Raw genomic sequence first — 27,369 nt, forward strand, 5'->3', positions numbered from 1 at the left:
GAGGTTCCCCCTCTTTTAAAAAAATGTACAGCAGACCCGGCCGAATTGGCGAATTACCGTCCGGTGTCTAATTTACCATTTTTAGGTAAAATCATTGAGAGGGCAGTGGCGTTGCAGCTACAGAGGTTCCTAGATGACGCTTCCGTTCTTGACCCGTGCCAGTCTGGGTTCCAGCCGGGCCATGGGACGGAGACGGTGCTGGTCGCCTTGGTAGATGACCTTCAGCGACATCTGGATCGGGGCGGCACTGCGGTACTGATGTTATTAGACCTGTCGGCGGCATTTGACACAGTCGACCATCAGTTGCTAAAGCGCCACCTCGCTGACATAGGGGTTGGGGGGTTGGCCTTGCAATGGCTCTCCTCCTTCCTCTCTGGTCGGGGACAAAGGGTGGCTATTGGGGGTGAGCGTTCCCAGAGGCACACACTTGATTGTGGGGTGCCTCAGGGAGCAGTTCTCTCCCCAATGCTGTTTAACATTTATATGCGCCCCCTTGCCCAGATTGTCCGGAGGTTTGGGCTGGGTTGCCATCAATATGCAGATGACACCCAGCTCTATCTGCTAATGGACGGCCAGCCCGGCTCCGCCCCAGGGAACCTAGATCGGGCTCTGCAGGCTGTAGCGACGTGGCTCAGGTTGAGTGGGCTGAAGTTGAACCCAGCGAAGACAGAGGTCCTTTGTGTGGGTCGTGGCGCCCTAGGAGGGGAAATAGCTCTCCCAACTTTTGACGGCGCACCATTGAAACCAGTGCGCCAGGTAAAGAGTTTGGGCGTTTTACTGGAGCCTTCATTATCAATGGAGGCCCAGATAGCAGCCACTGCCAAGTCAGCATTCTTCCACCTGAAGCGGGCAAGGCAGTTGGCCCCCTTCCTGGAACGTCGCGACCTCGCAACAGTGATCCATGCAACGGTCACCTCAAGATTGGACTACTGTAATGCCCTCTACTTGGGGCTACCTCTGTGCCGGACCCGGAAGCTGCAGCTGGTGCAGAACGCGTCAGCCAGGCTACTATTGGGGCTCCCGAAATGGGAGCACATACGGCCGGGGCTGCGCGGACTGCACTGGCTGCCAATCACCTACCGAGTCCAGTACAAATTTATTTATTTATTTATTTAATTCGATTTATATCCCGCCATACCCCACCGAGGCGGGCTCAGGGCGGCTTACAACATAAAACCAACAAAATGAATTTAAATATATTAAAAATACATTAGTAATTATAATTATACACTTAAAATACATATAAAATACATAAAACACATAAAGCATGTAGAGCTCACATCAATATATACTATGCTGCCATTCTTCAAATCAGTTCTTCAGTGTTCCAATATTAGATAGTCTGATGTTCGAGATTAGATGTTCAGGCATTCCGATAGCAATTTACTTGTGTTGATTTAAAGTGTTGATTATTACCTTTAAAGCCCTATATGGCCGAGGACCAGCCTACTTAAGGGACCGTCTCTCCCCATATGAACCCCAGAGGGCACTGAGGTCAGTGGGTAAAAATAAAATGACCATCCCTGTGCCGAGAGAGGTCAAACTCTAAATCACCAGAGCACGGGCCTTTTCAGCCACGGCTCCTGCACTGTGGAACCAGCTTCCGGAGGAAGTGCGGGCCCTGCGGAACCTCGACCAGTTCCGCAGGGCCTGCAAGACCGCCCTTTTCAGACAAGCCTATGCTGATATCGACTGCTGAGTTGCTGATATCGACTGCTGAGTTGCTAGGAATAAAAGAACCGCCATCTATAATACTACCGTGGAACTATTTAAACTGGCAGAACCAGCGCCAGAACAGTTTTATTGCTGCCAGACACATTTAATGTAACTTAAATTATGTTTTTTAACTCAATTAACTGGTTTTTATATGTTTAAAATTTTTAATTGTTAAATTTAAAGTTTTACCTATTTATGTTAATGTATGGAATGTTGTTAGCCGCCCTGAGCCGCCTGGGCGGGGAGGGCGGGATACAAATAAAATCTACTACTACTCCTTCCTTCCTTCCTTCCTTCCTTCCTTCCTTCCTCCCTTCCTTCCTTCCTTCCTTCCTCCCTCCCTCCCTCCCTTCCTTCCTTCCTTCCTTCCTTCTTCCCTTCCTCCCTCCCTTCCTTCTTCCCTCCCTCCCTTCCTTCATCCCTCCCTCCCTTCCTTCCTTCCTTCCTTCCTTCCTTCCTTCCTTCCTTCCTTCCTTCCTTCCTTCCTTCCTTCCTTCCTTCCTCCCTCCCTCCCTCCCTCCCTCCCTCCCTTCCTTCTTCCCTCCCTCCCTCCCTCCCTTCCTTCCTTCCTTCCTTCCTTCCTTCCTTCCTTCCTTCCTTCCTTCCTTCCTTCCTTCCTTCCTTCCTTCCTTCCTCCCTCCCTCCCTCCCTCCCTTCCTTCCTTCCTTCCTTCCTTCCTTCCTTCCTTCCTTCCTTCCTTCCTTCCTTCCTCCCTCCCTCCCTCCCTCCCTTTTGTCCTTCCTTCCTTCCTGTCTTGCGACTATAAAACATCTATATGACTCTCAAACATTTGACATTAATTCTATGTGGCTCTTATGTTAAGGAAGTTTGAGCATCGCTGCTTTAGGGGGAGTTGAGGCTTGGTTTGACCTAGAGCCGATTTAGTTGTCTTTTTGGTGCTCCGCAGTATCCCTACAACTCTCCTCCAAGGTCCCATTTCAAATGAGGCAGGAGATGATGGGAAAGACCCCCCCCCCCTCCCTCCTGAGGTCCTGGAGAGAGCTGCTGCTATCCCAGTAGACAACAGACTGATGCTCTGAATCAGCAGAAGGCAATTTCTGCTGTGGCAAGATGTGGCATGCGTTCTTCCAGGGGGAGGGACTGTGGCTCGGTGGAAGAGCCTCTGCTTGGCAGGCAAAAGTCCCAGTTCAACCCCCAGCAGCCGCTCCAGTCAAAAGGACCAGGCAGGGGGAGACGTGAAGACCTCCTCCACCCTTCAGGACTGGATCTAGGGGCTGCCAGAGGAGGGGTGCCAAACTGGGTATGGAGTCCATCGTGTTAAGATAGAAAGGGCTCATGACAGGGCGTCATTTTTCAATTTTGCCCCCTCTCAACAAATATGTTGATCCCAGTCCTGCCACTCTTGACTCTGGAGATTCTGCTGCAGACAAGATTGGCCTAGATGGACCGAGGCGGGCCTGGATTCATAGAAGGCAGTGTTCCTGGGCTTCTTGAAAGCCAACCCCTCCCCCGCCCATCAGCTGCAGAGGCTGGCAGCTCCTATGCCCCTTCGGCACACTCATGGTCAGTGCTGGGGGCTGCTGAAAAAGCGTCGCCGCCCTTGCCTCCTCCCCACTTCCTTTCTGGGTGTTAAGGAGAAGACTCACTCGCTGCTGCTGCTGCTCCCCGCCCCCCCCCCCGGCACTGGTTGTGAGCACACGGGAGGGGCATAGGAGCCTCCAGCCTCTGCAGTTTTTTCCGCCAATCAGCTGTTCGGCGGGGGGGGGGGATTGGCCTTTAAGGAGCCCAGGAACGCGGCACTTCACCACCCATTCTGGGCATTAAAATTGTGAAGAAGAGAGGCAAACAGAGATTTGGCTAGGGGGCGAGGGGAGGCCAAAATCAGTGTCCCCACCCTGCCAGCACCCTAGTTTGCCTAGTGGGCGGGCTGGCCCTGAAACCACACTATTTTTCACATATTAGTTTAGAATTATTTTACAGTCATTTTACAATATACGTTTTTTTCTTTTTTGTAGGACTTCCTGAAGTCCAGTGCAGGTGTGATTGCACTTCCCAAAGGGGTGTGGCTGCAACTGGACTGCTGCTTCCGCCCACCTTCAGAGCGAATCCTTCCTCAGGCAGCTCACCAAGGGATACAGTTTCAATCAAACTTGCACTGGAATTCAGGAATTCTAAATTAATATGTGAAAATACTGTGGTTTAAAACTTTGTTTTCAACATATTAAGAGCCCCGTGGCACAGAATGGTAAAGCTGCAGTCCTGCAGTCGGAGCCCTCTGCTCACGACCTGAATTCGATCCCAGCGGAAGCTGGTTCAGGTAGCTGGCTCCAAGTTGACTCAGCTTTCCATCCTTCCGAGGTCGGTCAAATAAGTCCCCAGCTTGCAGGGGGGAAAGCGTAGAGGACTGGGGAAGGCAAGGGCAAACCACCCGTAAAAAGTCTGCCGTGAAAACGTTGTGAAAGCAACGTCACCCCAGTGTTTGAAAGGACTGGGGCTTGCACAGGGGACCTTTCCTCTCCTTTGTTAAGCATAGCGGCCCCGTGGCGCAGAGTGGCAAAGCAGCAGTACTGCAGTACTGTGGTCTGAACTCTCTGCTCAGGACCTGAGTTCGATTTTGGCGGAAGCTGGATTCAGGTAGCCGGCTCGAGGTTGACTCAGCCTTCCATCCTTCCGAGGTCAGTCAAATGAGTCCCCAGCTTGCTGGGGGGAAAGCATAGATGACTGGGGAAGGCAATGGCAAACCACCCCATAAAAAGTCTGCCATGAAAACGTTATGAAAGCAACGTCACCCCAGAGTCAGAAAGAACTGGTGCTTGCACAGGGGACTACTTTCTTTTTTAACCTTTTCAACATATGTATTAGTTAAAGCTCTCACGGAGTGTTCTTATACCTTATTCATACCCCTTTACTCCTAAGCCCTTTCCTGATGGGCAGGGGGTGGTCCTCCCTGCATGGGAGGGGCCTCAGGATGAGAGGATGAGCCCCCCCCCAACACACAGGGCAAGATCAGGGCTGTGGGGGCCCCCTGGGGCCTGCAGGTGGCTTTTGGCCCAGGGCCTGGGTGGGGGGCTGGCCTGGGGCCAGGGCGGAATGAATGAGGGGCCATAAATCCCCAGCAGGCAAAGGAGGCTTGATGGGGAATAAACTCGACAGCCAGACCATTAGAAGGGTGAGCAAGGAGGCCGGGGCACGACCTGCCTTCCTGTGGCCTGCCTTGCCAACCGCTCCCTGGGGCCTGGTTCCTCTCGCAGCCCCGTGATTAAGTTGCCCTCTTCAGCAGCCTTCCCCGAGGAGGAGGAGGAAGGGGAGGAGTGAGAGAGAAGCCGATTCCTGCTTCTGGCTGGCAGGAGAGATTCTGCAGGCAGAATGGAGCATCCGACATCAGCCGAAGCCGCAGGGTCGGTGGCTGGCTGCTCTCCAGAAGGGGACGGCTGTGGCCGGACAGGCTTCATTGAGCCTTCTGCCTTCGGGACAAGACTACGAAGGAAGGGGGGCCATCCCAGAAGCCTCTGCCTGCGCGGGGTGTGTGTGTGTGTGTGTGTGTGTGGTGGTGTTCCCAGGGAAACAGCGGCAGGTGCTCTTGGTAACAGCTTCTGTGAAGCAGCCAAAGGCAGCCTTCCTGGGCTGCCACAAAGAAAGAAAGGTTGTTGTTCTGCACTCCCATGGGGGGCATGCCCTCCCTCCCCTCCCTCCCCCCCTCCATGGGAGTCAGAGCTTGGTGGGTGAGGAGCCAAAGAGCTCTTCATGGAGGAGGAACCAGCAGGGATCAGCTTGTTTGGACCACGTCTTCGTTTGGCCCCTCTTCAGCCATACGGCTTCCTCTGGACAAGGACCCAGAACCCTCTGCAGATGGTACAGTGAGCATCATGAAAAGCAACATGCTAGAAGGGAAGTCACTGTGAGTGCGCTGGCTGCACCCTGCCAATGCTTGAGAGCAATGGAAGAGAAGCCCTGTTGGGTCAGGCCAGTGGCCCCTCAAGTCCAACACTCGGTGTCACTCCGTGGTCAAAAGTCAGAGCCATCAGGAGGTCCACCAGCAGGGCCATAACTCCAGAAGCCCTCTCACTCTTGTCCCCCAAGCACCAAGAAGACAGAGCTTCACTGCCCCAGACGTAATGTGTTCCTTCTTCTGTCTGATAGCTACCAATGGACCCCTGCTCCATATGTTAATCCAATCCCCTCTTGAAGCTGTCTGTGCTTGCAGCCGCCACCACCTCCTATGGCAGTGAATTGCATAGGTTAATTACTCTTTGGATGAAGAAGGGCTTCCTTCCATTTGTTTTAAGCCAACTGCTCATCAATTTCATTGAATGCCCATGAGTTCTTGTATTGTGAGAAAGGGAGAAAAGTACTTTTTTTTCTGCCTTCTCTATCTCATGCATAATTTTGTAAACCTCTCTCATGTCACCCTTCAGTCATCATTTCTCCATGCTAAAGAGACCTAACCTCTCTAACCTTTCTTCATGGGGAAAATGTTCCAACCCTTTAATCATCCTAGTTGCCCTTTTCTGCACTTTTCCCAATGCTATAATATCTTTTTTGAGGTGCGGTGACCAGAATTGTACACAGTATTCCAAATGAGGTCACATCATAGATTTCTACAAGGGCATTATGATACTGGCTGATTTGTTTTCAGTTCCCTTCCTAACAATCCCCAGGATGGCGTTGGCCTGACTTGTGCGTGTGGGGTGTAGAACATTCAGTCTATATGGATAAGAAAGGCATGCACATATATGCACTCCCTCACTGTGATCAAGAACTGTTTTTTCTTTCATGTGATCTAGAGTTACCAACTTCCAGTTGGGGCCTAGAGATCTGCTGGGATTACATCTCCTCTCCAGGCTGCAGAGATCAGTTTCCCTGCAGAAAATGGCATTTTGGGAGAGTGGACTCCATGACATTATATCCTGCTGAGGTCCTGCCCTCCTTAAACACCACGCTTCCTAGGCTTCACTCCCAAAATCTCCCAGAATTTCCTAACCCAGAGCTGGCAAGTTTATATGTGATCACAGGTGCAATCACCTGCCCACAAAAGTTGAGAGTCTGTGTCCACCAGTTGGCAGCCACACAAGGGCAAGCTCCGGGGTGCTTGTTTGTGCCCCTTCTTTGGGTCCGATGATCTGCAGAGGGTTCCTGCCATGCCATGGGTGGGTGTTCTTCCTGCTGCGTGGCAGAGGACAGATGGCAGAGTGTTGGATATTCTTAGAGAGAAAAAATATTATTTAGCAGAGTTTGAAATTAGCAATGCAGCAAAGAATATGCAGAGATCATGTGTGTGTTTAAAACGATATGATTGCTTTACTTAAAACTACAAGGGAAGGATAAAACTGGGAAGAAAACAACAGACACTAACTTGTGCATCTTTACAGCTAGAGAACAAAACTAGGAATGGCTTCTCTTCTCCAAACTTAGACAAAGGGAGGAAGAGGAACCATCAAATGCAGCATAGCCAATGCATTAATTTCCATTCACAATTACAGGTGATTTAACTAAGACCTCCTACTGACATTTGTGGACTTTCTCTTTAGCTAACAGATAGGTTACAGTAAACACATGTGACTGTTGACTAACAAAACAAAGTTAATTCTATAATTACTGAAGTGTTGCTAACTTGCTAATTCCAACACAGAGTCTCTTGGGGCTCTGTTTGCTGGGTGCCCTGCCTGAGCTGGAAAGAGAGGTCTCTTCTGGCCTGGTTCTTCAGAGGCTGACCATTTCCCCCACCTGGCCCCACTGAGGACTTCCCAGCCTTGATGGAGGTTGTGCTGAGCAGGAATCTGGTGGTCAGTGGTTGGCTGTGTGGTCAGCTCATTCCTTGCCAGACTGCCTCACTGGCCAGCCAGTTCCTCTGGAAGGCCAACAACAGGGCAGAGAGGCCGAGGCCTTCCCCTGAGAAGAACATCAGAAGAGCCCTGCTGGATCAGACCAGTGAGGGACCATCTAGTCCAGCCTCATTTCTCCCACAGTGGCCAGCCAGTTCCTCTGGAGGGCCAAGAACCGGGCAGAGAGGCCGAGGCCTTCAGAAGAATATCAGAAGAGTTCTGCTGGATCAGAGCAGTGAGGGTCCATCTAGTCCAGCCTCCTGTCTCCCACAATCGCCAGCCAGTTCCTCTGGAGAGCCAACAACAGGGCACAGAGGCCAGGGCCTTCCCCTGAGAAGAACATCAGAAGAGCCCTGCTGGATCAGACCAGTGAGGGACCATCTAGTCCAGCCTCATTTCTCCCACAGTGGCCAGCCAGTTCCTCTGGAGGGCCAACAACAGGGTAGAGAGGCTGAGGCCTTCAGAAGAATATCAGAAAAGCCCTGCTGGATCAGACCAGTGAGGCTCCATCTAGTCCAGCCTCCTGTCTCACACGGTGGCCACCCAGTTCCTCTGGAGAGCCAACAACAGGGCACAGAGACCTTCTCCTGAGAAGAACATCAGAAGAGACCTGCTGGGTCAGACCAGAGAGGGTCCATCTAGTTCAGCCTCCTGTCTCCCACAATCGCCAGCCAGTTCCTCTGGAGAGCCAACAACAGGGCATGGAGGCCGAGGCCTTCCCCTGAGAAGAACATCAGAAGAGCCCTGCTGGATCAGACCAGTGAGGGACCATCTAGTCCAGCCTCCTGTCTCACACAATCGCCAGCCCGTTCCTCTGGAGAGCCAACAACAGGGCACAGAGGCCAAGGCCTTCCCCTGAGAAGAACATCAGAAGAGCCCTGCTGGATCAGACCAGTGAGGGACCATCTAGTCCAGCCCCATTTCTCCCACAGTGGACAGCCAGTTCCTCTGGAGGGCCAACAACAGGGTAGAGAGGCTGAGGCCTTCAGAAGAATATCAGAAAAGCCCTGCTGGATCAGACCAGTGAGGCTCCATCTAGTCCAGCCTCCTGTCTCACACGGTGGCCACCCAGTTCCTCTGGAGAGCCAACAACAGGGCATGGAGACCTTCTCCTGAGAAGAACATCAGAAGAGACCTGCTGGGTCAGACCAGAGAGGGTCCATCTAATCCAGCCTCTTGTCTCACACAGTTGTCAGCCAGTTCCTCTGGAGGGCCAACAACAGTGCAGAGAGGCCGAGGCCTTCCCCGATGTTGCCTCCTGGCTCTGGGATTTGGAGTTTTGCTGCTTCCCCTCAGTTACCACCGCTGGTAGCTATCGATAGACTTATCTTCCATGGATCTCTCTAATCCCCTTTTAGAACTGTCTGTGCCTGTGGCCATGATACACTCTCTGGCGGTGGATTCCACCTTTTGATCACTCTCTGTGTAGGGAAGTATTTCCTTTTGTCTGTCCTGAACCTACTGCCATAAGTCAAGGCAGCTCAAGGCAGCTTAGACTGTTGCCCACCATGCATGAGGAAAGAGATCAGAGCTTATCTCTCTGGCGGAGGAGATAAACAGAAGTGCATGAAGTCAGGAAGGAACAGTCCAAAGGGTGAGATAATTGACTGGCATCAGGAAAAGGCTGTTGTGTGATCCAGCAAGTTATAAACAGTCTATAAAAGTCAAAGATTTCAGGTTTTCATGGCTGGCATCATCATTAGGGTTTGTAGAATCTTTTGGGCTCAAGCGCCGTGTTCTACTGGAGAAAGTTTTCCTTCCAGACGTTTCGTTCTCAGCTGCGGAGAACATCCTCAGTGGTGTTGCAGCCAGAGCAGGCGCTCAGACCTTCTTGGCTGCTGTGCATTGAGTGGGGCCAGGGCTGCTGGAGAGCTGCTATTTCTAGGCTGGAGGGGGTGTGGTGTGGTGAGTCTATAAAAGTGCCTGGAAATGGGTTCTGTTGGGTCATAGTGAGGAAATCCAAGTCTCCGCATAAGCCAGGATGAGATGTGGTAAATTTCTTGATGAGTTCTAATTTAGTGCTTTCACGTTGTATATTGCCTTTGAATTTTTGGTTAGGTTTATATTATTATTATTTTGGTAGAATAGTCAGTTTCAGCTCTGTAATGGCAGATCCAGGGAGATAAAAATGTTTCCTGGCTGTATTCTGGCGGTTGTGATTCCAGACTGGTGTCCATTGATTCTCTGACACAGAGGCCAGCAATTCTGTCCAGGGTGCTCAGCTGAAGGACATTGAGGACATGTATTGAAGTGGATGCCATGCCAGTGGATGGGCCCAGGATGGAGCAGCTGATGTTATTAGGTCCCACAACAGCATTTCCAGAGTGTTACATCTCGATTTGCTTGCAGGGTTTGGTCCCTGGGTTTGTGTTTCTGTTGGGAGGTTGTTGATGAGAGCAGCTGTTTTAAGTTGGGAGGGCTCCCCCTACACAAGGAATTGCCAGTCCCCCAGGACCCGTGAAAGAGAAGAGGCTCCAGAGGAGACTATAAGCGACCCTCAGTGGTGTTGGAGGGCCTGTGTCCACTGGCCAGACCAGGTTCAGAGCTGCTTCAGCCCCCAGCCCCAGATCTCTCTCTTTCCACCTGGAGCCCTCCTCCTCCTGCGGCCTTTCCACTCAGGTTCCGATCTCTCCAGGGCCTTCTTCTCAGTTTGGATCCTGTCCTGGATGGGGTTTGCTTTTCCCTTTCCATCATCTGGGGGTTTGATCCCCCTGCCCTCCTCCTTCATCCGAGTCATTCACCTTATTTGGTGAAGGTAGTATTGGGTGTTAACTGGTTAGTTATTCCAGTATCCCAGCTCAGACTTAGCGGAGTGCACCTTGGCAACACGCAGTCTCCGTGGGCTGGCAACGTCACAGAATTACACAGAACCACTTGTCAGTTTCAAGACTTATAATTGTCCCTTGATTGATTGATTGATTGCACTCGTATCCCACCCTCCCCAAACGGGCTCAGGGCAGCTAACAACACTCACAATTCGATGACAGATTCACATTATAACAACAAAACATTTAGGAACTACATTCTAGATAGAGCAGCTTTAGAGACAGAGACAGAACTAACCTCAACTACCAGATGTGGACATGCATCCAGCTTCCATTGTGGATATGTGCAAGAGGAGAGGGAGGGAGGAAGGGAGGGAGGGAGGGGATTTTCCTGAGATCTATCCACAAGGCAGGACCTGATCTACATGTTTTTTGAGGGGGGGCAAAATTAAAAAATGACACCCCCTTATGGACTATTCCATCTTATGGTCCCATAGAATATAATGGACTCCATACCCAATTTGGCACACCCCCTCCATCGGCGCCCAGGGCAAGCGCCACCATCTGGCACCCTGCCCCCCCCCCCAGATCTGGCCCCGCCACAAAAACAGGAGAGTAAACTGGAAGAAAATCCCACCATTTGCCTGTCTGTCTCACTGACTTAAGAGCCCCGTGGCGCAGAGTGTTAAAGCTGCAGTACTGCAGTCCTAAGCTCTGCTCACAATCTGAGTTCGATCCCCGGTGGAAGCTGGGTTTTCAGGTAGCTGGCTCGAGGTTGACTCAGCCTTCCATCCTTCCGAGGTCAATGGCAAATCACCCCGTCAAAAGTCTGCCGTGAAAGAGTGGGAAACGATTAGTGCTTGCACAGGGGACTTTTCCTTTTCCCCACAGTGAAGACAGTTGGGAGGCCAGCAGGACACTTTTCCCAGTGGGGGAAAGAGCAGCTCGTGCTGTGGGGCCACTTCAAGGGGACGAGGGGGTCTCCTTCTTGCCCCATTCCACATTCCAAACCCAAAGTGAGGCCAGCTTTAAAAAAGAAAACCTTGGGGGGGGGCTGTTCCTCCTCCACAGACTTCCTGGCAGTTCCAGTCCTTTGGACCTGTGTCTGCCTTCACTGGCTGCCCTGCTGGGGCACGGTTGGGGTGGGGGGACTCCCCGACACTCTTGCCTGGCCAGGAACCCTGAGTGTGCAGCTCCAGCCACTCCACCTCAAAAACGGTATTCTAGCCTTGGGAAAGGTGCAGAAAAAGGACTACTAAAATGAGGAAGAGGATGGAACACCTTCCCTATGAAGAAAAGTTAAAGAGGGCTGTTTAGCTTCGAGAAATGATGACTGCGGGGTGACATGATAAGAGGTTTACAAAATTGTGCATGGGACGGAGAAGGCAGAGAAAGAAGTACTTTTCTCCATTGCTCACAATACGACAACTCGTGGGCATTCAATGAAATTGCTGAGCAGTAGACCTAGAACAGATCAGAGGAAGCCCTTCTTCATCCAGAGAGTAATTATCCCATGCAATCCACTGCCACAGGAAGGATGGCAGCCACACCATAGACACCTGAAAGAGGGGAATGGGGGGGAAAAACACATCTGGAGCAGAGGCCCATCAGTGGCTGTTAGCCAGAAGGTGTGGATGGAACACCTGTGTCTGGGACAGTGATGCGCTGGATGCTTGGGGGTCACAGCGGAAGGGCTCCTGGAATTCTGGCCCCACTGATAAACCTCCTGATGGCACCTGGGGGGGGGGGGTGTTTGGCCACTGTGTGACACAGAATGTTGGACTGGAGGGGCCACTGGCCTGATGCAACAGGGCTTCTCTTATGTTCTTATGTGTCACAGAATGTTGGACTGGAGGGGCCACTGGCCTGATCCAACAGGGCTTCTCTTATGTTCTTATGTGACACAGAGTGTTGGACTGGGTGGGCCACTGGCCTGATCCAACAGGGCTTCTCTTATGTTCTTATGTGACACAGAGTGTTGGACTGGGTGGGCCATTGGCCTGATCCAACATGGCTTCTCTTATGTTCTTCTGTGACACAGAGTGTTGGCTTGGAGGGGCCACTGGCCTGATCCAACAGGGCTTCTCTTATGTTCTTATGTGACACAGAGTGTTGGACTGGAGGGGCCACTGGCCTGATGCAACAGGGCTTCTCTTATGTTCTTCTGTGACACAGAGTGTTGGCTTGGAGGGGCCACTGGCCTGATACAACAGGGCTTCTCTTATGTTCTTATGTGACACAGAGTGTTGGACTGGAGGGGCCACTGGCCTGATGCAACAGGGCTTCTCTTATGTTCTTCTGTGACACAGAGTGTTGGACTGGAGGGGCCATTGGCCTGATCCAACAGGGCTTCTCTTATGTTCTTATGTGACACAGAGTGTTGGACTGGATGGGCCATTGGCCTGATCCAACATGGCTTCTCTTATGTTCTTCTGTGACACAGAGTGTTGGACTGGAGGGGCCACTGGCCTGATGCAACAGGGCTTCTCTTATGTTCTTCTGTGACACAGAGTGTTGGGCTGGATGGGCCATTGGCCTGATCCAACAGGGCTTCTCTTATGTTCTTATGTGTGATTCAGAGTGTTGGACTGGAGGGGCCACTGGCCTGATGCAACAGGGCTTCTCTTATGTTCTTCTGTGACACAGAGTGTTGGACTGGAGGGGCCATTGGCCTGATCCAACAGGGCTTCTCTTATGTTCTTATGTGACACAGAGTGTTGGACTGGGTGGGCCATTGGCCTGATCCAACATGGCTTCTCTTATGTTCTTCTGTGACACAGAGTGTTGGACTGGAGGGGCCACTGGCCTGATCCAACAGGGCTTCTCTTATGTTCTTATGTGACACAGAGTGTTGGAGTGGAGGGGCCACTGGCCTGATCCAACATGGCTTCTCTTATGTTCTTATGTGACACAGAGTGTTGGACTGGAGGGGCCACTGGCCTGATCCAACAGGGCTTCTCTTATGTTCTTTGGTGCACTGCAGTTGCTTGAGATTGGGGCACAATCTCTTGGGCACTCTGTGCGCACACACAAAGTTCTTCTCAGCCACTGGGCAGGAGGTGGGCACCCCTGGCACCATGCCTCGCCCCCTGCCCTCAATGCAAGCGGCTGCCAGCCATCTGCAGCACGACCTGAGTGTGGCATGTTCAGATTAGCGGGGCTGGCACGGAGCCAGCGTTGACTAGTTGCAGGGAGTGCTGTGGATGGGGCCATCTGTGCGGGGCAGGCCTTTGGGTGACCTCTGCATCTAACACCTTGTGCAACGTTCAGTGCCCCAAAGGCCTGGCTGCTTATTTTTGGCCAGAGCCAATCTCTCCCTGCCAAGTTGGATGGCGGAGTTTGCAGGCACTGAGCAAGTCAGTGGTGTTGGGGGGGGAGGGAACTGGTTGGGGCCCCCACAGCGGTTGGTTTGTTCTTAGTGCACCTCCCAAGCCCCAGACTTCCCCTTTATCTCTGCGTCCTCTCCCAACATTCACCAAAAGAATATTCAAAGCCTATTTTGGAGGCAACATACATCATACAAGCGTAAGAGAACATTTGCACATGTGGCTGATTTTGATGATGGGAATTCACTGCATTTGAGGTTGGGTTTCATGGGGGCATGGCCCTGACTCAGCCCCTGGGGGCACCTCATGCCCTGAGTTGCTGTGCTAGGTCCTCCCCCCCCCCCAGCACCCCACTGTTTACCCTCCCTGGCAGCCTCTTCACGGCTCTCTTGTTCTCCTGGACCCAGGTATGCCATTGACCAGAGTTCTGACCTGGAGCACATCTTCGACATTGACCCAGAGAGGGGCACCATTGTGACAGGCAAGCTACTGGACCGGGAGACGGCCGGCTGGCACAACATCACCGTCTTGGCCATGGAGGCAGGTGAGGCATGGGTGGTGCGGGCAGCAGAGGCTGGGCATGGGAGACCCTGCATTCCAAATTGGTCTGTTTGGTCTCCAAATCCCCAGCTTTCAGCGTTTTTTAAAGAGTTAGCCTCTAGATCTTTGTATGACTGAGCCAAGATTCTCCCTTCTACCTCTGCCGTAAAAGAGGATAGAGACTTACTTCTTCTTTTTAAAAAAGTTTGCTTGGGCCAGTCACACTTTTCCAGCCTAACTTACCCCGCAGGGTTGTTGTAAGGGTGAAATGGAGGAGAAGAGAAGAAGGTGAGTCATAAAAGAGGATAGAGACTTACTTTTTTTGTCAAAAAAGGTTTGCTTGGACCAGTCACACTTTTCCAGCCTAACCTACCCCGCAGGGTTGTTGTAAGGGTGAAATGGAGGAGAAGGTGAGTCATAAAAGAGGATAGAGACTTACTTCTTCTTTTTAAAAAAGTTTGCTTGGGCCAGTCACACTTTTCCAGCCTAACTTACCCCGCAGGGTTGTTGTAAGGGTGAAATGGAGGAGAGGAGAAGAAGGTGAGTCATAAAGGGGGATAGAGACATACTTCTTTTTTTTCAAAAAAGGTGTGCTTGGAGCAGTCACACTTTTCCAGCCTAACTTACCCCGCAGGGTTGTTGTAAGGGTGAAATGGAGGAGAGGAGGAGATGAACCACTCCCCACTGGGGAGGAGGACAGGATAGCAATAAAGTAAGCAGATTTTTTAAAAATGGAAGCTGGGAATTAAGATTGAGCCTTATAACATTACAACTCCATAGCAATTAGCTGTTGCAGGTTTCTTTAAAAACCCCAAAGGCCCCCAGTGGCATGGTTGGAGGGATGGAGGCAAGGAAAGGGTGGGGAGGGGAAACCCGCTGTCTGGAAGCCCCGCTGTGGTTGCCGTGAAGTTCCAGCTGCCTCGGGGAGACTCCAGGGAAGGGTGGGCCGGTTCTTAAAGCCCCCCCTCCAGTGAGGACCTGCGGCAGGGGCCTGGGAAGGGCGGGGAAGGCAGCCTAGGGCCCCTCCTCCTCTTGTGTCCACTCGGGCTTCAGGCTGACTGGGTGGAGCTGCGGTGGAAGGACCGCTTCACTCCCTCGAAAGCGCCACCTGCGAAACTTCAATGCAGCAATTGCGTGGGCCTGTTTTTAAGGAGCTGCTCCTGGAGCTCAGAGGAGGGGCTTTATCGCCGCCCCCCCCCCCCCCAGCCGCAGCCTGGCATCCCGCGCTGTTTCAGGCCTGGTTCCTGAAAGGCCGCTCTGCCCAGCTGCTGCCCAAGCGAGAGTCATTCCTCCCGCCTCCCGTGGCGGCGACCCGCAGCCTTCAGCCGGCCTGTGCGGGAGGAGGAGGGGTCACCTGGGGGTGGGCAAGGCCTGCCTGGGCGGCTCTGCGCGGGGAGGGAGTCCGCCCCCCTTTCCTTCCCCTCTGCAGCCTCTCCCCGAAGAGGGAAGCCGGGAGCGCAAAGCTGTTCTGCTTCCTCCCTTCAAACAAAGGCGGGAGGAGGAAACACAAAAGGCCCCGCCGCCTTTGATGTCTGCCTCCCTCCGCTGGGGCTCCCAGGCAGGCGAGGCAGACGACGAGAGCGGATTTCGGAGCCCGGCCCGAGACACGCCGCGCCTCTGCCAGAAGAAAGGCGGGAGCCCCAGGAGAGGAGAGGGGGGGAGTTCGCAGAACAAACATCCCGGCCAAGACAGACGCGGGGAGGGGGGAGCGGTGCTGCGACAGAGAGTGGCCTTGGAGGGAGGGGAGCGCGCTGGCCAGGCTGCAGGGATCCGGCCCCTCGTACTGGGGCAGTAGCCGCCCCCCCTCACATGCTGTTGGGGACAGTTGTCGGAGGGCTGGGCTGCTCTGCATCCACAGGTGTGCGCCGGTGCACCTCCCCTCCCCACATCCTCCCCTGCTGCGGGGGGGGGGGGAGAAGGCAGAGGGGACTCTCAGAGGGGCGGGGCTCTCTTACCTCCTCCTTCCTGGCCAGAGTCCAGGCTCCTCTTGGGTGGCCTGGCTGGAGGGGGCCAGCTCAGGGATCTGGATGACGGGGGGGGGGGGGGGCTCTGTAGTCTCTCGTGGCCGGCGGAGAAGGGGCCAGGCCTGGCTGGGGGGGGGGGCTGCGCTGGGTAGGGCGGGAGGAAGGGCTGGGCGGGTGGCATCGGCGGGCAGGGAGGCGGCAGGCATCCGGGGGCTGCTCCCCTGCTCGGATCTGCAGGCCGGTCATTCAGCGGGGCTCTCAGGGCGCCTTAGTGCTGCATCTCGCTGTCAGGAGGAGGCTCAGACTCAGCCATTCAAGCTCCCGGACGCTCCGGCACTCACCTCCGCCCCAGCGCTGCTTTGTAGGCAGGAAAGATTAATGGCCCAGATTGACTCCCCAGGGCCGCTGCGGGGGGGGGGGGGGGGGGGAGGTCTAAGCTGAGTTGCTGTGAGCCAGTTCCCAGTTTGGTGTAGAAGAAGACATTGGATTTATATTCCGCCCTCCACTCAAGAGTCTCAGAGCCGCTCACAATCTCCTTTCCCTTCCTCCCCCACAACAGACACCCTGTGAGGTGGGTGGGGCTGAGAGGGCTCTCCCAGCAGCTGCCCTTTCAAGGACAACCTCTGCCAGAGCTATGGCTGACCCAAGGCCATTCCAGCAGCTGCAAGTGGAGGAGTGGGGAATCAAACCCAGTTCTCCCAGATAAGAGTCCGCACACTTAACCACTACACCAAACTGACTCTCTCAGTGTAGTGTAGTGGTTAAGTGCGCGGACTCTTATCTGGGAGAACCGGGTTTGATTTCCCCCTCCTCCACTTGCACCTGCTGGAATGGCCTTGGGTCAGCCATAGCTCTTGTAGTGGTTGTCCTTGAAAGGGCAGCTGCTGTGAGAGCCCTCTCAGCCCCACCCACCTCACAGAGTATCTGTTGTAGGGAGGAAGATAAAGGAGATTGTAAGCCGCTCTGAGTCTCTGATGCAGGGAGAAGGGCGGGGTATAAATCTGCAATTCTTCTTCTCTGGCTCACGCAAGACCACTGGTATTATACCGTCGTCATCTTAGATCAGGAGAAGTGGCCCCAGAGCACAATACTTGATGCCGGAGCTTCCCCGCTGAGGGCCAGGGGCTCCGGAAGCAGAATTGTTGCTCAGGAGACTCCGCGGCTTAGAGGGAGCTTTGGTGGACGGGGGTGGTCCGCAGTGGCCCTGGGAACCCCACGCTGCAAGAAGGGCGGGCGGGAGGGAGGGAGAGCGGCGGGAGCAGCGGCCCTCCTGCCAGAGGTTTGGCCCCGCAAAACCAGACTCCCCCCTCCCCCCCCCCCACACACACCTGCGCGGCCGAGGCTGGGGGTGGGACTTGCTGCTTCCCCTTTCCTGCCGGAGATGAGGTGCTTCTCTCCCGCCCCTCGCCCCTGTGATCTGACCTCACTCGTTCGCCAAACCCCCCCCCCGCCCTCCCAAGCGCTTCAGATCTTTCTGGAATTGCTGCCATTCGCCTGGGACGCCGCCAGCTGGAGGAGCTGAGAAGAACCCCCTGCAGAGCTGCCCCCTCCCACCCGCAGCGCTCCAGGTCCGGGACCCCCTCCGGGACTCCACCTGCCCCTTGTGCGGGGCCCGGCCGGGGCGGGGCGGGGCAGGGGGTCTCCGGGGCCCTCCTCCTCTTCTGGCGCGGGAGCTGGTTACCTTCCCTGGGCTTAATATTCGCGCTTCTCTTCCGGATTCCTTCCGGCGCTCCCGCCAAGTGATGGCCGGCCTGGCCTGCTGTGTGTGTCCCTTGCTGGTAATTGAGGAGATCCATCTTCTTGGCACCTCCCCCCCTCCCCCGCTGCTTAATTGCCCTCCTGCGCTCAGCCAGCTGGGGGGGGGGGCAGTCCTGCAGCCTTCTGCGCCGCCCCCTCCCCGCCACAGGAGTGAGACCCAGGGTCCCCTCTGCAGCCCCTTGGAGGTGGCTGGGCTGCTGGGGCTTTGGGCAGCCCCCTCTGAGTCTGCCCTGGCTGCGATTTGCCCCGGGCCCCCCCCCGGCTGTGTTCTTCCTGCTTTGCTTGCTTGCCCCCCCCCAGCACCTGCGGCAGCTCCCCTCCCCAAATCCCTTTTGCTGCAAAGATCGCCATGCGAGTGGGCAGTGGGGGGGGGGGGCTGAAGCCACGCCCCCACCCCGAGGGTGCGGCCCGGAGGGTTCCCTGATGGGACTGCAGCCTCCTTCTCCCGGGAAAGGCTGGAGAAAGACCCCGCAGGGGTGGCCGCTGCTGGAGAAGGGGGGAAGTGCTGCAGCCCCACCCCCCTTCTCCCCTCCCCCTCCTGCTGGAGCGCGCCTGGTCCCCGGAGGAGAGGGGGGGGCAGCTCAGAGCCCAGTCCGGACACTTGGCGCGCTCGGTGGTGGAGGGTGGGGAGGACTGGACCAGCGCCGCCCACTGCCTGAATCCTGCGGGCGCTTCCGCCCCCTGCCCTGCCCTGCCCTGGGCGCTCTGGGCTGCGGGGCCTTCAGCAGACAGGTCAGGTTCCACCTCGCTGGTCTTCCCTAGTGCGGGGCCTCTCCCCCCCCCCCCCCGCTTCCCTTCCAGCCTCTCTTGCGTTGCCAAGCGCTGCGCCCCTTCTGCGGTGGCACCATCTCCTTCTCCGCCCCCTCCATGCGGAACAACTTCCTACTCCGCAGTTCCAGATCTGGAGGCAGCTCCTGTTGCCGGAACTCCCCAGCAGGGAGCTGCAATGGGGCGGGGGCGGAGGGGGCCTTCTGGATGGGACCAACACCAGGTGCCAATCACAGCCGGGAGCCCCCGCCCTCCCTCCCGCCCGGCGCTCTCGGCGTTTCCCCAGCGCTGCCTCCCCGCCCCCCCCCCCCCCCCACGGCCTTCTCAGATTCAGCATCCCAGCTCCTGGAGGAAATACAGAAAAACGGCATGTTTAATTTTAATTTAGGAAAGCATTTAGGTAGCAGGCTCACTTCCTCACTGCTGTCAATCACGTTTTCTCAAGGCTGACATCAATTAGCTTAAAAATATTGAATGTAATTTTGCCTGACACAACATATTGCAGCCACTGCAAAATATAATTTATTTTAGAAGAAGAAATAATTAAACTAATTTGCATGTCAGTCAGCCTAGCTGGGATGCCAGTAAGGGGGGGGGCGCCGAGGGAGGTGACGTTTCCTCTCTGGCAGCAGCATCCTGCCCCCCCTCCAACCCACCTGGGCTGGCTCCCAAGTGCCCTCTGATGAAGTCACACTTCCCCGCCTCTCTTCCCGCACGCCCCCTTTTCTCCTGCGGCTGCGCCTCTCTGTGGCTATCCTGTGAGAGCAAGACCCTGGCATCCAAAGGGTTAAGAACCTGAGAGGATCCCTGCTGGAAGTGGGCCAGTCTCACACCCGGCCCCCAGCCAGCTCCTTTGGAGGGAGAACCACCAACAGGGCGTGGAGGCCCAGGCCTTCACCTGAGAAGATCATCAGAAGAACCCTGCTGGGTCAGACCAGTGAGGGTCCATCTAGTGCAGCCTCCTGTCTCACTCAGTGGCCAGCCAGTTCCTCTGGAGGGCCAACAACAGGGCAGAGAGGCTGAGGCCTTCCCCTGAGAAGAACATCAGAAGAGCCCAGCTGGGTCAGACCATAGAGGGTGCATCTAGTCCAGCCTCCTGTCTCATACAGTGGCCACTCAGTTCCTCAGGGCAGAGAGGCTGAGGCCTTCATAAGAACATCAGAAGAGCCCTACTGGATCAGACCAGAGATGGTCCATCTAGTCCAGCCTCCTGTCTCACATAGAGGCCAGCCAGTTCCTCTAGAGGGCCAACAACAAGGCAGAGAGACTGAGGCCTTCATAAGAACATCAGAAGAGCCCTGCTGGATCAGACCAGTGAGGGTCCATCTCGTCCAGCCTCCTGTCTCACACAGTGGCAAACCAGTTCCTCTGCAGGGTCAACAGCAGGGCAGAGAGGCCGAGGCCTTCATAAGAACATCAGAAGAGCCCTGCTGGATCAGACCAAGGAGGGTCCATCTAGACCAGCCTCCTGTCTCACTCAATGGCCAACCAGTTCCTCTGGAGGGCCAACAACAGGGCAGAGAGGCTGAAGCTTTCATGAGAACATCAGAAGAGCCCTACTGGGTCAGACTGGTGAGTGCCTCTTGGCTCTGGGATTCAGAGGACAAAGGCCTCTGAATGTGGTTCCCTTTAGTTCCCATGGCTGGGGTCCTATAAACGCCTCTGAGTGGGAAGCTCTAGGCCCCTCCTTTCCTTATGGGAAAGGTGCCCTAGCCTCTCTCTCCTGCACTCCTGCTGGCTCTGCGGGTGGAAGCAGTTGCGCCCCAGCCCCTCAGCTCTCCTCCAATAGGCGGTTTCGTTCCGGGGTGGGGGGGGGGCTGCCCTGGAGGAGGAGGAGGAGGAGACAGACAGACAAACACCAGACTCTCGGTGCTGCGAGGAGCGCCTAAGGAGGGCTCCGCTCTGCCTCTGGACCCAGGACTACGCGGAGCTCTACAAAAGCGTTACGAGGGAGGGACTCCGGGAGTTCCGCAGCAGCGCTTCATAGTCTTTTGCCCCTGGGGCGCCCGTCCAGGGAACTCTTCGCGGGCAGACCCGCCAGCAGTCAAGCCCCTCCGCTCGCCTCCCTGGTCTAGGGCGGCTCAAGCGCCTCTTCGCCCGCCCCCCACACACCCGCTTCTAAGCAGGAGGGGCCGGCCGCCTCCCCCCCGGCTCTGGCCTGCAAGCGCTGCGCGTGGTGCCCTCCCCACCCTCCCGACAGCGCCTGGCGGAATCCGCGGGCCCAGAGGCCCACTGCGCGCCTCAAAAACAGCTGGTGCGGTTGGCGGGGGCGGCCGGGATTGAGGCGGGCAGCAGCGCAGGCCTCCAGGCGCTCCCCGGACCTCGCTGCGGGCTGTGCGATTTGGAGCGCCCTGGACGAAGGCCGGGCCAGCCGGGCGGAGCAGCGCCTCGCAGCAAAGGGCGGGCGCCGGGGCGTCAGAGGCATCCATGGCTCCGACTTGCAAGGCCAGGCAGCAGCCCGGCTGGCCGCTTCGCGCTTCCCCACTGCGCCGCCCCTCCGGAGGCCTTGGAGAGGCAGGCTGGGGCCCGGGGCGGCTCAAGCCTGGTGCGAAGCGGCCCCCTCTTCGCCCCGACCCCTGGAAACCCGGGTGGCCCGCCCCACTCTCTGGCCCCAACGCAGCTCTCAGATCCGCCCCCAGGGCTGGCGGCGAGGGGCGCGCTCTGCTGATGCTGGGGCGCCTTCTTCTTCCAGCCCAGGCTCAGCGGCCTCGCCCGGATTCTCCTGCGCCAAAGGGACTCCGGGCAGCAAGGCAGGAGATTCCGCCGGGTACAGAGAAGGGCGGCTGGTGGCCCCCTGAGGACGAGCGAGCCCCCCCCCCGCAAGCTTGCCTCCCGCTGGGCCGGGATCCCGAGCTGCGGAGCGAGGGGAGCGGTGGGGGCCCCAAGACGAAGGGAGCTGCCTCCCCTCTCTCCGGGGCCTCTGCCTGGCCGCACTGCTCGCTCCGCCTGGATTCCGCCTTCACGACTCCCTGCGAGCGAGGCTGAGAGAGCGTGCCCGGGCCAAAGCCATGGCTAGCCCGGGTTTCCTCACCAGGAGGATGCCCCCTACCCTGCCCTTGGAGGGCCACCCCCTTCTCCCCCCCCCCCCGTGCTCTCCGGCTGTGGGGCTGCGGAGAATTCCTGCCTCCTCCTTGCGGGGTTTTGCTCAGAGGGGGGCTGGAGCGCTTCGGTCCCTAGGGGCGGGTCACCTGGGGTTGGAGCACAGCTGGGAGGTGGGCGAGATGTGGGGAGGGAGTGAGCGGGAGCCTAAGGGAAAGGCCAGACAGGCAGGCTCACTCCACCCCACCCCAGCTCAGCTGTGTGGTTTTTTTTTGGGGGGGGGGGCTTAGAGGCTACAGCCGAGTTCTTTAAGCAGGGCGGGGAGGGGCTTCGGGGACCCCCAAACCCCCCCGCAAGACGCCTTTCTCTGCCCCTCCCAACTCCTAGCAGCTGAGCCTTCCTCAGCCAGGATGTGGGGCCGGCCAGCAGAGGGGGGAGCCGTGCTTCTGGGCAGGGCAGCTCTCTGGGAGGCTCTTGGGGGAGGAGGAGACTGGATTTATGCCCCGCCGCCCTTCACTGGGGAGTCTCAGACAGCCTGCGAGGAGGGTGGGGCCGAGAGAGCACCGCGACTGGCCCCAGAAGGTCTCAGCAGCTGGCTGCGCGTGGAGGCGGAGGGATCAAGGCCGCCTCTCCCAGATTCGAGTCCCGCCCTTGGCTGGCTGGTGGTGTCTGGCGCAGGGCCGCTGTGCGGGGGGGGGGGGGGCAGGATGTCCTCTTGAGGCTGCCTCAGCTGCGGCTCCTGGCCTGGGACCCGGGAAGCACGCGGGGGGTGGGGGTGGGATTCCCCTGCGCCTCCTTCGGGCACCAGCCTCCCCTTCACCCTCACGTCCAGCGGGGGGGGGGTGGTGGATTGTGTTTCGGCCTGCTGCAATGAAAGGCAAGGGCCCAGTCCTCCTTCCTCCAATCCCCCCGCCCCCACCCGTGGTTCGTCTGGCCCAGCCACAGCGGAGCCTACCGGGGAGGGGGGAGGGGGGAGGGGACTGCTGTCCGGCTTCCTTTGACGCGGGCCCAGCGAGACCTCTGCACACGAAGAACCCGCAGCCCTCATTTGGGGCAGGAGCTCACAGCAGCCCCGCTTCGGAACTCTGGATTTTATTGTGCTCTTTTTTTCTCCTCTGGGCTCCCTTGTTCAAACCCCCTGGGAGAATTTGGCTAAACTCTAAGATTTGACAAACTTTCTATTATTTCCCCCCCCACAAAAAAAAATGGGGAAAGGACCCAAACATACAAAGCAGACAGGTGAAAATCTGTCTCGTGCCCCTGCGGCCACAGAGGAGGAAGTCATTTAAAAAGTATGATGGAAATAAGGTTTTATTATGGCAATTGTAATTCAAGGAGGATTTTCAGGTAGATGCTGAGCTGACATAATTGAGTACACCTTCCCGTGATGGCATATGCAAATGAGTTACGCTAATGAAGTTGGCATCTCTTTTTCTAGGAAATGATTGTGCCAGATGCCAGCTTGGCTCTCCCCCTAAGAACATAAGAGAAGCCCTGCTGGATCAAGCCAGAGGCCCATCCAGTCCAACACTCTGTGTCTCATAAGAGAAGCCATGTTGGATCAGGCCAATGGCCCCTGCAGTCCAACACTCTGTGTCTCATAAGAACATAAGAGAAGCCATGTTGGATCAGGCCAGTGGCCCCTCCAGTCCAACACTCTGTGTCACAGAAGAACATAAGAGAAGCCCTGTGGGATCAGGCCAATGGCCCCTGCAGTCCAACACTCTGCGTCACATAAGAGAAGCCCTGTTGGATCAGGCCAGTGGCCCCTCCAGTCCAACACTCTGCGTCACATAAGAACGTAAGAGAAGCCCTGTTGGATCAGGCCAGTGGCCCCCCCAGTCCAACACTCTGTGTCACATAAGAACATAAGAGAAGCCCTGTTGGATCAGGCCAATGGCCCATCCAGTCCGACACTCTGTGTCACAGAAGAACATAAGAGAAGCCCTGTTGGATCAGGCCAGAGGCCCATCCAGTCCAACACTCTGTGTCTCATAAGAACATAAGAGAAGCCCTGCTGGATCAAGCCAGAGGCCCATCCAGTCCAACACTCTGTGTCTCATAAGAGAAGCCATGTTGGATCAGGCCAATGGCCCCTGCAGTCCAACACTCTGTGTCTCATAAGAACATAAGAGAAGCCATGTTGGATCAGGCCAGTGGCCCCTCCAGTCCAACACTCTGTGTCACAGAAGAACATAAGAGAAGCCCTGTGGGATCAGGCCAATGGCCCCTGCAGTCCAACACTCTGCGTCACATAAGAGAAGCCCTGTTGGATCAGGCCAGTGGCCCCTCCAGTCCAACACTCTGCGTCACATAAGAACGTAAGAGAAGCCCTGTTGGATCAGGCCAGTGGCCCCCCCAGTCCAACACTCTGTGTCACATAAGAACATAAGAGAAGCCCTGTTGGATCAGGCCAATGGCCCATCCAGTCCGACACTCTGTGTCACAGAAGAACATAAGAGAAGCCCTGCTGGATCAGGCCAGGGGCCCATCCAGTCCAACACTCTGTGTCTCATAAGAACATAAGAGAAGCCATGTTGGATCAGGCCAATGGCCCCTGCAGTCCAACACTCTGCGTCACATAAGAGAAGCCCTGTTGGATCAGGCCAGTGGCCCCTCCAGTCCAACACTCTGCGTCACATAAGAACGTAAGAGAAGCCCTGTTGGATCAGGCCAGTGGCCCATCCAGTCCAACACTCTGTGTCACATAAGAGAAGCCCTGTTGGATCAGGCCAATGGCCCATCCAGCCCAACACTCTGTGTCACAGAAGAGCATAAGAGAAGCCCTGTTGGATCAGGCCAATGGCCCATCCAGTCCAACACTCTGTGTCACAGAAGAACATAAGAGAAGCCCTGTTGGATCAGGCCAATGGCCCATCCAGTCCAACACTCTGTGTCACAGAAGAGCATAAAAGAAGCCCTGTTCGATCAGGCCAATGGCCCATCCAGTCCAACACTCTGTGTCACAGAAGAACATAAGAGAAGCCATGTTGGATCAGGCCAATGGCCCATCCAGTCCAACACTCTGTGTCTCATAAGAACATAAGAGAAGCCATGTTGGATCAGGCCAATGGCCCCTGCAGTCCAACACTCTGCGTCACATAAGAGAAGCCCTGTTGGATCAGGCCAGTGGCCCCTCCAGTCCAACACTCTGCGTCACATAAGAACGTAAGAGAAGCCCTGTTGGATCAGGCCAGTGGCCCATCCATTCCAAAATTCTGTGTCACATAAGAACATAAGAGAAGCCCTATTGGATCAGGCCAATGGCCCATCCAGTCCAACACTCTGTGTCACATAAGAGAAGCCATGTTGGATCAGGCCAATGGCCAATCCAGTCCAACACTCTGTGTCACACATAAGAACATAAGAGAAGCCCTGTTGGATCAGGCCAATGGCCCATCCAGCCCAACACTCTGTGTCACAGAAGAGCATAAGAGAAGCCCTGTTGGATCAGGCCAATGGCCCATCCAGTCCAACACTCTGTGTCACAGAAGAACATAAGAGAAGCCCTGTTGGATCAGGCCAATGGCCCCTGCAGTCCAACACTCTGCGTCACATAAGAGAAGCCCTGTTGGATCAGGCCAGTGGCCCCTCCAGTCCAACACTCTGCGTCACATAAGAACGTAAGAGAAGCCCTGTTGGATCAGGCCAGTGGCCCCCCCAGTCCAACACTCTGTGTCACATAAGAACATAAGAGAAGCCCTGTTGGATCAGGCCAATGGCCCATCCAGTCCGACACTCTGTGTCACAGAAGAACATAAGAGAAGCCCTGCTGGATCAGGCCAGGGGCCCATCCAGTCCAACACTCTGTGTCTCATAAGAACATAAGAGAAGCCATGTTGGATCAGGCCAATGGCCCCTGCAGTCCAACACTCTGCGTCACATAAGAGAAGCCCTGTTGGATCAGGCCAGTGGCCCCTCCAGTCCAACACTCTGCGTCACATAAGAACGTAAGAGAAGCCCTGTTGGATCAGGCCAGTGGCCCATCCAGTCCAACACTCTGTGTCACATAAGAGAAGCCCTGTTGGATCAGGCCAATGGCCCATCCAGCCCAACACTCTGTGTCACAGAAGAGCATAAGAGAAGCCCTGTTGGATCAGGCCAATGGCCCATCCAGTCCAACACTCTGTGTCACAGAAGAACATAAGAGAAGCCCTGTTGGATCAGGCCAATGGCCCATCCAGTCCAACACTCTGTGTCACATAAGAGAAGCCATGTTGGATCAGGCCAATGGCCAATCCAGTCCAACACTCTGTGTCACACATAAGAACATAAGAGAAGCCCTGTTGGACCAGGCCAATGGCCCATCCAGCCCAACACTCTGTGTCACAGAAGAGCATAAGAGAAGCCCTGTTGGATCAGGCCAATGGCCCATCCAGTCCAACACTCTGTGTCACAGAAGAACATAAGAGAAGCCCTGTTGGATCAGGCCAATGGCCCCTGCAGTCCAACACTCTGCGTCACATAAGAGAAGCCCTGTTGGATCAGGCCAGTGGCCCCTCCAGTCCAACACTCTGCGTCACATAAGAACGTAAGAGAAGCCCTGTTGGATCAGGCCAGTGGCCCCCCCAGTCCAACACTCTGTGTCACATAAGAACATAAGAGAAGCCCTGTTGGATCAGGCCAATGGCCCATCCAGTCCGACACTCTGTGTCACAGAAGAACATAAGAGAAGCCCTGCTGGATCAGGCCAGGGGCCCATCCAGTCCAACACTCTGTGTCTCATAAGAACATAAGAGAAGCCATGTTGGATCAGGCCAATGGCCCCTGCAGTCCAACACTCTGCGTCACATAAGAGAAGCCCTGTTGGATCAGGCCAGTGGCCCCTCCAGTCCAACACTCTGCGTCACATAAGAACGTAAGAGAAGCCCTGTTGGATCAGGCCAGTGGCCCATCCAGTCCAACACTCTGTGTCACATAAGAGAAGCCCTGTTGGATCAGGCCAATGGCCCATCCAGCCCAACACTCTGTGTCACAGAAGAGCATAAGAGAAGCCCTGTTGGATCAGGCCAATGGCCCATCCAGTCCAACACTCTGTGTCACAGAAGAACATAAGAGAAGCCCTGTTGGATCAGGCCAATGGCCCATCCAGTCCAACACTCTGTGTCACAGAAGAGCATAAAAGAAGCCCTGTTCGATCAGGCCAATGGCCCATCCAGTCCAACACTCTGTGTCACAGAAGAACATAAGAGAAGCCATGTTGGATCAGGCCAATGGCCCATCCAGTCCAACACTCTGTGTCTCATAAGAACATAAGAGAAGCCATGTTGGATCAGGCCAATGGCCCCTGCAGTCCAACACTCTGCGTCACATAAGAGAAGCCCTGTTGGATCAGGCCAGTGGCCCCTCCAGTCCAACACTCTGCGTCACATAAGAACGTAAGAGAAGCCCTGTTGGATCAGGCCAGTGGCCCATCCATTCCAAAATTCTGTGTCACATAAGAACATAAGAGAAGCCCTATTGGATCAGGCCAATGGCCCATCCAGTCCAACACTCTGTGTCACATAAGAGAAGCCATGTTGGATCAGGCCAATGGCCAATCCAGTCCAACACTCTGTGTCACACATAAGAACATAAGAGAAGCCCTGTTGGATCAGGCCAATGGCCCATCCAGCCCAACACTCTGTGTCACAGAAGAGCATAAGAGAAGCCCTGTTGGATCAGGCCAATGGCCCATCCAGTCCAACACTCTGTGTCACAGAAGAACATA

General features: G+C 55.6%; 1 protein-coding gene across 1 annotated transcript in view; it reads left to right on the forward strand.

The window, feature by feature from the left end:
• CDH22 (cadherin 22) overlaps window positions 1–27,369 on the forward strand; it is a 105,462-nt gene that overhangs the window by 67,729 nt on the left and 10,364 nt on the right. Inside the window, exon 7 of the mRNA XM_060263772.1 lies at window positions 13,998–14,134. Within this exon, the coding sequence (XP_060119755.1) occupies window positions 13,998–14,134 (137 nt within the window). The remainder of the gene's footprint in view (window positions 1–13,997; window positions 14,135–27,369) is intronic.

The sequence above is a fragment of the Heteronotia binoei genome, chromosome 2 (genome assembly GCF_032191835.1).
Source record: "Heteronotia binoei isolate CCM8104 ecotype False Entrance Well chromosome 2, APGP_CSIRO_Hbin_v1, whole genome shotgun sequence".
Classification (NCBI taxonomy): Eukaryota; Metazoa; Chordata; class Lepidosauria; order Squamata; family Gekkonidae; genus Heteronotia; species Heteronotia binoei.